This window comes from Telmatherina bonti (genome assembly GCF_933228915.1).
Source record: "Telmatherina bonti genome assembly, chromosome: 15".
NCBI classification, from domain to species: domain Eukaryota; kingdom Metazoa; phylum Chordata; class Actinopteri; order Atheriniformes; family Telmatherinidae; genus Telmatherina; species Telmatherina bonti.
This window is the reverse complement of record NC_136613.1, coordinates 8695160-8705616: the sequence shown is the minus strand read 5'-3', so window position 1 is coordinate 8705616 and position 10457 is coordinate 8695160. Positions and strand designations below refer to the sequence as shown.

At 37.6% G+C, this 10457-nt stretch overlaps 1 protein-coding gene across 2 annotated transcripts; it reads left to right on the top strand.

Moving 5' to 3' along the window:
* Positions 1-1262: 1262 nt before the first annotated feature.
* On the top strand, positions 1263-10130 carry LOC306766218 (GDP-Man:Man(3)GlcNAc(2)-PP-Dol alpha-1,2-mannosyltransferase-like; the record flags this gene model as incomplete). 2 transcript variants are annotated; one of them, XM_079253856.1, is made up of 7 exons in its annotated part: positions 1263-1324; positions 1578-1799; positions 3511-3713; positions 5034-5202; positions 7084-7721; positions 7877-8143; positions 10103-10130. In XM_079253856.1, the coding sequence occupies 7 exons, from the start codon at positions 1263-1265 to the stop codon at positions 10105-10107; spliced, it is 1566 nt and encodes a 521-aa protein (XP_079109982.1). In that variant the 3' UTR covers positions 10108-10130. The 2 variants fall into 2 exon arrangements, with proteins under 2 accessions (XP_079109982.1, XP_079109981.1); XM_079253855.1 differs by lacking the exon at positions 10103-10130 and having other exon boundaries at positions 7877-8647.
* Between the last annotated feature and the right edge of the window lie 327 nt (positions 10131-10457).

The window sequence follows — 10457 nt, the reverse complement described above, 5'->3', positions numbered from 1 at the left end:
GAAAACACCCAGAGGGGAGCAAAGCTCTGCTCCGAGCAGAAACAAGAAGAGTTTTAAGCAGCAGAGTTGACGGTTGCTATAGGGCCGTTGCTAAAGGACCAAACGGGTCATCAGTCAGCAGCAGGTGGATCTGACGGTAAGCAGCTACCTGTCTGCTGTCCTGCAGGTAATCTGATTACTTACTATGTCGAACCAACTCCTTTAAAAGTATACCAAAGGATCACTTATGCCACTTCCTGTCTACTCTCTCTGCATTATTCACCGCATAATTTAACTGGAAAAGTGCAAATTGTAGAATAATTTTAGTCTTTTTAAAAAATCTTTTTATTATTACTTTCACTAAATATTTACACATCTGTCTTTTAATAATCTCCATCTTTATAATCTTTAATAAGTTACCATTTTTATGTTTCTGTTACAGTTGTGTTTTAAAATGAGTATTTATATGCTATTTGTAAATAAATGTTATAATCTGCAGCAATATTGCAGAAGCCTAAGCCTTTCTTTGACTAGACCACATGCAACAAAGTTTACTTTTTTTTTTTTATTTATTTATTTATGTATCGACAAACCATTGCAAATAAGCATCTGAAAAATAGGGACAATGTCTACACAACATTATGTCTTGTCAAAGATTGTCCAAAGAAGAACGCTGCACAAGCTGATGATGATGGAGGATTCTTTACACCCTCTCCACAACACAGTGAAGAAACAACAAAGTGTGTTCAGTGAGGCTTCTTCAGGCTGAAAGACTGAAAGATACAGAAGATCATTCCTGCCAGCAGCCATCAGCCTCCGGAACAAGACCTCCACAAGTTAATTATTATTATAAGTTAAAGTATTTACTTTAATTTTATTTCATGAGATGCACATATTCATCATTTCAGAGACTGGATTTGTTTTCAGAGGTCTCTGTTCCGAGAGGCAAATCCTGTCTATGACAGACAAAACACGTAGGGGCAGGAGCACATCAGCCAAGTGGGCCATCACTTTCAAGCGAAGGTGGACAAAATATATAATTTACTACGCTTAAACGTTAATTTGGGTGTTTTATAAATGTTTTTTTTTTTTTTTTTTTTAAAGAGGGAAAACAATTTCATTAAGATTAATTTAATCTTCAAACAAGTCTTTACTTTACTAGATTATGCGTTATAAAGTCACGTGTCGACTTGGTGAAAGTAAACAAACGCTGAGCCAATCACAGAACGACTACTTGGTCAGCTGACCGGAAGTGGCGTCACGTCAATAGCAGTGTTGTCAAAATGGCAGGACACGCACATCATCACCGCCACAACTTCTCTCTGTGTTTCTGCGATTTAATGAGGTAAATCTCCTCCCAAATCCTCGCATTTTGTTTAGATTAGCTGAAAGAGTCAAATCTAAACGAAGTCATATGCAGATATGAATGAAAGTTAGGTGTACTGAGGCGTACGGACGCGGACTATTTTAGCTTAATTAGCAGCTTATTCGCTAATTCCAAACTTAAAGTGACAGATTTGATGTCATTGAAGTCATTTTTGTTACATTTCTTGCGGTTTCATCTCGGTTTTCTTTTCCCTGTCTCCCTTTTTTCCCAGGCTGATGTGGTCCTTGGTGATGCCCTGCATCTACCTCAGTCTGATACTGACTCTGGTCCTGGTTCTGGTCCTGCTGGGGCTTCGTTTGTGGCTGCAGGGCCGCCGCAGGTCCCGCCGGGCTCTGGACGGAGGCCCGGCCGTGGCTTTCTTTCACCCGTACTGCAACGCCGGTGGAGGCGGGGAGCGGGTCCTCTGGTGCTCCCTGAGGGCTCTCATGCATCGGTTATACATTTTTCTTTTCAATATAAGCAAACCTTTAAAAGGGGGGTCAGATATAACAATAAAATTAGATAAAATAAATGAATTTTTTTAAAAAAAATTAAATTAAGGTAACGTTGTGCTCATATGTATTCATCCCCTTTCATTAAAGAAAAGGCTGAATTTACAACAGTCACTCAAATAACTGGAGACTTAAAAAAGGAACTATGACTAAAAATTTGCAAAAAAAAATATAATTTAGTAATATAAGACACTGTTTTTTCATTTAATTGAGTTGAAGGGAAAAAAAACGAATTGTTCCTGGACAAATTAGAGCACTTTCCTGTTGAACAGTGGGACAAAATACCTGTCAACAGGTGCAGAAGTCTGACTGAGAGGAACAGGAAACACCTGACTGGAGCGGAAACATTAAAGGATTTCTCAATTAAATATTAGTTTATGAGGGATGTAATACGTAATAAATTATCTTATTTGTTTGCTTTTTTTAAAAAAAAAACTTTCTATTGAACCAGAATTAGAAAATAATGTAATGATTTTCATAAATTTTTTTTATTTATTATTACTTTAGTAAATATCAGCTTATTTTACAGGCAGCTGTTTTTTTTCCTTCTTCAATGAAAGGGTATGAATAAATATGAGCACAACTGTACCACTGAGAGGGAGATGTTTTCCACTCACACTTTTTCATGGCACCAGGAACTCTGGGAAATATTTTTAAGTTTATTTTATGGAATGCCCCTTGAGATGTACCATCTCGTTTTTCGAAGGGGTCCAAAAACATAAAACAATACATTATAATCAACAATTACACAAATTAAATGTAAAACAATATTTAAGATACAGACAAAACAAGACAAGAGAAACTTGCTTACTCCCACACCTCTCCACACTCCTGCCCATGTGCAGATGTAAGACAGAAATTACACAGCTAAGGATGTCCAAATCTGTGATTATTGAACATGTCACAGAATTGCATAAAAAAAAGGCAATAATGTAAAGCGCAATATGAGAATAAATTATGTTTACTCATTATTATTATTTTTGTTTTCTTCTCTTTTTTTTTAATTAATTCATTAGTTGTTGTTTTTTTTCATTGTTTACTTACATTGGTTTCACCACTACACAAATTCATGACGTTCCTAGGGATTACAGTTGAACAGCATTACAACAATGGTAACAAAAAATAAATACAATAATAAATTAATAAATACCTCAAAAAGGAGTATGTTATACAATCTTGCACAGGATAATCTATTAGAACTAGAAACATTGACAAAGAGTTTTAAGATGAACAGATAAAGATGACTTAAATAAACCAAACAATGTTAAGGATCTTAAGTATGTGGGTAGCTTGTTCCATATGTGTGACAAAAATGTATGTATTTATTAAAAAAAAAAAAAAAAAAAAAGGAATATAATCTGAGATATAAACAAAACTTGTCAGTGGTGTGGATGTTACTGAAAGCAAACATCTGTCTTCATGTCAGATTTTTTTCATGCTTACATAAGATTACAGTGTGAGCAAACAAGTGTGTGTTTATTTCCCGGTCTCAGTGACCCACCTGTCGTTGTGACCCATTGAAAGATTTAACCACATGAATCATTGAACCACATGAAATAGTGTTTTTTTTTTAATGCACTCTTTAATATTCAGGATGATCCAAACTTGGTTAAACAAATAAAACTGATTTCAAATTATCTCCCTTTGTTTCAGCTACCCAACCGTCTCCTTCGTGGTTTACACGGGTGATCAGGGGGTGACGGGCGACCAGATTCTGGAGGGAGCGCGACAGCGTTTCAACATCACACTGCCTCGACCTGTCACTTTCATCTTCCTGCGCCACCGTGCGTTGGTGGAGGCCAGTTCTTACCCTCACTTCACCCTGCTGGGCCAGAGCACCGGCTCCATGTTCCTCGGTAAGTTAAGATTAGAGGAATTTAATGTACTTAAAGTATAAAAGTAAATAGTTTAGTTTGAAATAGGGAGTCAAAATGTAAGATAAACAGAATCTTATGTTCATTAGAAATATAATTTATCTAATGCAGTGTTCTTCAACCTTTTTTGAACCAAGGCACCTTTTTTCACAGAAAAATTGCAAGGCAAACCACAAACCAAAATGTTTTTGTTTTTTTGTTTTTTTAAAGAAAAAGTCCATATTATTAATATAAATTCCATCTCGTCAAAGCCTCTTGAATAGAAATCCGATAGACACAAGAGGAAGGAATTTTATTATTTTTCATTGGGGGCCTGTTTGGATGAACACAGAGCTGCTTTTTAGACCAATAAGGTGAAAGTGAATAATTTCTCAGGACACACCAGTTAATCTCTCAGTGGTTGAAAAACACTGATCTAATGTACAATGTGTTTTTTGTTAGTCCAAACTTGGATATAAAAAAAATCAAGCTGGTGTAGGTAAATAAACTGAGCCAATCGCAGAATGTCTGCTTGGTCAGCAGACAGGAAGTGATGTCACTGTCAACAGCGACCTTGTCAAAATGGCAGGACCGGCACAATAACGGATCACAACTTTATGCTCATGGTGCTCCTGGAAACAACTTGCACATCCCTTTTTAAGCACTGTTTTCTCTCCTTACACTGCATAGGTGAGCAAGTGCGGTTGCCCTTGTGCTCACCTTTTAATTGTTCCCTAAGTTACATCAAACCCCTTCGTTCATCACTAAGAACCTGATCCATGGAACAGACTGAATGAGAGTTCAATGTTTTTATTTATTTATTGTTTAACCATCCCACTTCTTTATTTATTTTTACTCATTTTTTAAAAAATCCTATTTATGTAGCTTCTTCTATTGTGTTTTATTGTTGATTTTTTTTATTTTTATCAACTCCCAAATACATCTGTACATGTAAGTCTTGGTTGTTTTAATTATATTTTTGGGGTTTTTTTTAAATATATTTTTTTCTGTACATTGTCCTTGGGTGTTTTGAAAGGCACTTGTTATGGTTGTTATTATTATTATTATTATTATTATTATTATTATTATTATCATCATTATTATTATAATTATTATTATTATATCCCTTTAGTTATAAAAAAAAAAAAAAAAAGACTTCATGATAATGTTCCTAATGCAACAAGGATGGGTTAAATGCATAAAAAAGGCCTATTGTAATTCATAAAGTAGGAATTATTATTATTACTAGAAAATCACGGATGCTGCTGCTATGTATGAAAAGTGTTTCAGAAATAAAATGTAACTGGATTTGTCTTGTTACAGGGTGGGAAGCTCTTACATCCTTTGTTCCTGACCTGTATGTGGATTCGATGGGCTACGCCTTCACACTTCCAATCTTCCGCTACCTGGGAGGCTGTAAGGTAGCAAGTTACGTTCATTATCCCACCGTCAGCACCGACATGCTATCTGTGGTCAGAGAGAGGAATCCCAGGTAACATCGTAAACACAAACAGAGATACCATTTGCTTTTTATTCATGTTTTCTAATTTCTTACTCCTCATTCACTGACGCTGCGTATTCTGTTTCAGCTGAGCTGATTCTAATGTGCAGGACTTTATTAAACTTCCTAGCATCCTTTATGGGGCAAACAAAATGAAACAAGCAGTTCTGATGAATAAAAGGGTCAATTAATAATACAGATTATTTGCAAACATATCAATATAAGTTCAAGTTTAGTTATCTAAACTTGGGCAAGCTGCAGTCGGTGTAAGGTCGACTGATCGATGCCACAGTAGAGAGAGTTACATTAGTCTAGACGGGACATGATGAGCAGGTGGATGACTTTCTCTAGGGCAGGTTTAGGAAGATAAGGGTTTAATCAGCCTTAAGTGAAAGAAAATACTTTTAACTACAGTGTTAACCTGCCGATGGAAATTAAAAGTATTGTCAAGTATGACACCCAGATTTTTTACATGGGTACGACAAAAAGAGGAGAGCGGACAAAAAACACTGACAGTACCGCTTAAAAGCTCAGAGCTGCCAAACACCACAATCTCCGTTTTTTCTTTAAGTAAAGAAAGTTTAAATCCGTGTTTTTAGGTCACATAAGCATGTGAGGAGTTTTTTCAGAGAATCTTCCTGCAGTTTCAGGGGGAAATAGATCTGAACATCGTCTGCAAAGCAATGATAAGAAACTTTGTTCCTCTGAAAAATAGAACCCAGATGTCACATATACAGGGAAAAAAGAAGTGGACCTAAAATGGACCCCATTTAATAATAAAAGAAACATCAAGACCAGCTGAGGAATGCAGAGATCTATAAAGCATTTACAGTCAAGATGCTAAAATAAATTTACTGGACACAAACACTGGAGCCACCTGTCTGTATCACTAACAATCACTGAGCCATCTTTTCTTACTTTTTATGTATCGCTGCTGTCAAATTCAATATTTCCTATTTTACATAACAGTAAAATGTCTTACTTTTACTGTCTTCAAGGGTTTTAATGTGAATTAAATGTTATTTTATTTAAGTTTCTCATTAGTGCATTTTTTCTTTTATCAGCATATAAAACAAACATTTTAACTTCTCTAGCCCTGGAGTTGTGGTTGCGTGACTATTACGGCTGTGACGATATGCTTTTGTTCTGATTCAATTCGATTCCAATTTTTTGGATGCCGATTTGATTTGAATTGCGATTCTTACAATTTTTCAACATTGCTGATTTCTGTACAAAAAAATGTATAAAAAATTTTTTTGCTCGTCATTTTTCTTGATTTCAATTAGGAAAAAACAATGCAGTATCAAGATCATCATTTTGCTGCTATAATGCCCAAGAACACCAGTAAAGAGATCAATAAAAACAATAAAAATGACAAAAAATTCCATAATGGACTATTTTAAGTTCTTTTGGGAAAAAAAAAATTTGATTTGTTTTTTAAAAAAAAAAAAAAAGAATTTTAAAATTGTGAAGCAAAAAATCCTAATTTTCGATTCAATTTTCCCACCCCAGTGACTTTTTATGTATCGCTGCTGTCAAATTCAATATTTATTATTTTACATAACTGTAAAATGTCTTACTTTTACTATTTTCAAGGTTTTTAATGTGGAATTTTTTTTTTTTTTTTTTTAATAAAGTAACTTATTAGTGCATTTTTTCTTTTATCAGCATATAAAAGAAACATTTCAACTTCTCTAGAACTGGAGTTATGGTTGTATGACGACCATCTTCTTGTCATTAGAAAACTAACATGTACTTGTACTGCTGTTTGTAGAACTTTCCTACAGGACGTCTTATTTAGGAACCTAAAACAGAGTTTATTGTGGATATAAACGTAAGAAATCACCCAAACCTTCTGTCTTCTTCTTCCAGATTCAACAACGCTGATTTCATCTCCAGGAACCCCGTTCTGAGCGCGCTGAAAGTTGTGTACTACTGCTGCTTCGCATTGCTGTACGGCCTGGCTGGCTCCTGCAGCGACGTCATCATGGTGAACTCCACCTGGACCATGGGACACATCCTGGCTCTGTGGCGAGCCCCCAGCCGCACCAGCATCGTCTACCCGCCCTGCGACGTCAGGGCCTTTCTGGACGTCCCACTGGACGAGGAAGATGATGAGATGGAAGAAGGCTGGGAGGAGCTCGGGCGAGAGCTGGGGAGTGAAGAAGAAGCGGAAAATGGCGGAGGGGATACTAAGTGTCACTCCATTGTGTCCGTGGGACAGTTCAGGCCAGAGAAGGACCACCAGCTGCAGATTAGGGCTTTTAGGAAACTTCTGGACAGGAAGGGGATGTCTGGAGGGAGGGAGTCATTGCGGCTGGTGCTGATTGGTGGCTGCAGGAACCAGGAAGACGAGGAGCGGGTCCTCATGCTGCGGGGACTCTGTCAGGAGCTGGGCATCTCTGAACATGTCGACTTTAAACTGAACATTCCCTTTGATGAGCTGAAGAGGGAGCTGGCAAACGCAACCATCGGCCTGCACACCATGTGGAACGAGCACTTTGGCATCGGTGAGGAAACACACACACACACCACTAAGTTCTGTCATACTGCTATAGAAAGCCTGATTTATATGAGATCCTTCGTCCAGAAACAACTTCCCACATCAGCCACTTCAGGAGTAACTGGTTCCGTCTCAGACCAACTGGTTTGTTGCTCTCTGCAGGTGTGGTGGAGTGTATGGCTGCAGGCACCATCGTTCTCGCTCACAAGTCGGGCGGTCCAAAGCTGGACATCGTGGTGCCGTTTGAGGGCCGGCAAACAGGCTTCCTGGCAGACAGCGAGGACAGCTATGCTGCTGCCATGGAAACCATCCTGGCGTTGTCACCGTCGGATAGACTGGAGATAAGACGCAACGCTCGGGAGTCTGTCGGACGTTTCTCTGACCAGGAATTTGAGGCGTGTATCCTGGCTGCCACGGAGTCTCTGATGGGTAATTTAGTTCGATGAGGAGGACTAGAGGAAGCTCGGTGTCCAGCAGGGACCAGAAGGTTGTAGAGACGTGTTTCAGAGCTGGTCATTTGTCTGTCAGCAGATCACCTGAAAACTACCAGGCTTAATTTGAGGACATTTAATGAGAAGCGGAGCGCAGTTGAAGGAAGAATACACTGAAGGATAATACAGATCTAAATGACATTATTTAAATCGGATGATGGTAGTAAAGCTCTTGCTTTACTAGTTTGTCTTCTTTTCTTTTCTTTATATTCTGCTACACAGCTATAGTTATTGATTTATGGAGGTTGTCTATGTGTGCAAAGCAACATTAGCTTTCAGTTAACAGTGTAAGCTGTTAAATATGATCCAAAAATGCAACATTAGTAAGATAAAAACTTTTATCTGCTGCAATGACAGATGTTATTTCCAGAGTTGCATGTGTCAGACTTTCACAATTCAGAGAATGCGATTTTTTTACTGAAAGCTGAGCTGGAAGATGAGTTGTAGCACACATACATCACTTTGTGTTCACTGTTAAACTGGTTGATCTGAACTTACTTAACAGATTAAAAGATATCTCAGGTTTGAAGAAGATGGTTGTTTAATCGCATTTTACCAGAGGAAAGTTAGGAATCAGAAAGTGAAAGAGCTTTGGCTAAAAGTTGTTACTGCTTTTCATTAGAAGGATATTTGGTTAGAGGACACACGGGCTCAAAGCAGAGGAAACCGATGCAGGTCTGACTTACAGGTTTTATCTCATCTTGACCAAAACGATCCAGAAGCTTCACAAACGTTGAGTTTCTTTCTAAACGTTACGTATTCAGAAAACTAACCAGTTTTTTATATTGATATATGTTAGAGACAGCCCTCCTGTTGGTGAGTTCACACCATGAAAAACATGTGAGAAATATAAGATGTGTGAGTTTCATTTGTTAAAGTTAGCAAGGCTAACGTCATGTTTCTGCATGGACCAGATGTTTTCACATCATCACCTCCTCAGCTTCGTTTTATTTTTTATCCAGGTAGCAGCTGAAGCACTTTAGATGAGCTAGAGAGCTTTGATCTTTTCCAACCATCTCATTTTTGTCTCTACTAGCATGCTTTATGCAGATCAGACATGTATTTCCTTCCCTTGATGCAGCAAAGTTTGTAGTTTCTCTCTGCTTTCAGTGTTTGTGCTGAACTAAGCTGGACTTAAAGCGTCTGAAGCCAGAGATTGAACTGTTGAGCTTCTCTTTTCTTGAAATCCTTCACAGCATTTAATGTTGTTGAAGAGAAATATTCCTTATAAAGTTTTGTTCCAGGTTGACACGGATTTGTTTCTGATTATACATTAGATGGTGTCTGTAAAACAAGGGTTTGATGAGCCTTTTAGTCTGGGAAGTTTGTAGAGTGAAGACTTTTCCTGCTTTGTGTTCACACTGAAGTAGCACTTCATGGTAATGGCCAAATCTTTTGTATTTAAATGTTGTTTCTTTTCTCTGCATTCCTGTGTGTGACGAGTTCCGGGCATGAAAATATAATTAAATGTAAAATATTCTATAACTTTGGTTTTTAAAGAGGCATTACTGCTATTTATGTCTGTGTATAGGCGATGTTGAAGCTTGTTCATTTGGAAAAATGCTGAAATAAACGCAAAAATCAAACAACTGTTTGGTTAATTACTGCGAAGCTGCACCACAGAACAGACGGTAAACTACTCCAGAAGCTCGGTGGTTGTTTATGGTTAAACCTGGACTGGAGATGACACAGTAAATGTGAACAGATCCTATAAAAACACCAAATCAACAATAAATCTCTTTAACAAGTCACCACTTGTTCCAACACTTCGCATGTCCCCTCTTTGCTTCTATTGTACAAGAGTAAAAGTCAGCTGTAGTTCGTTTTTCCATCTCTGACCAGTTAATACTACCTAATGTTTTATCTAAACTAAACGTATTTGTGTTCTTCCTTTCAGGTTGACCGTAAGATGAGATCGATGCTGACATTCAGAAATGCATTTTCTGTCCTGGGATTCTCTGACAGCTAAGAAGTAGAATAACAAACATGGAAACTACCAGCATTTGTTTGTCTCTATTACCACATGTGTTGTGATCTACATAACAAAAACATTCCCAGACGTCAACAAGGACCTGGATGTCATTTGTTTACACATGAGCAGGCTTTTACTTTGCTATAGTGAAGACATAACACCCTGAGAAATGGTCAATCGGACAGCGAGAGGGACTTTAAAGGTATTATTATATGTAAACAAAAGTATTTCAGTGAAATGTTCTGTTTGTCTTAGGATCCACGTGGATATATGATGCTTT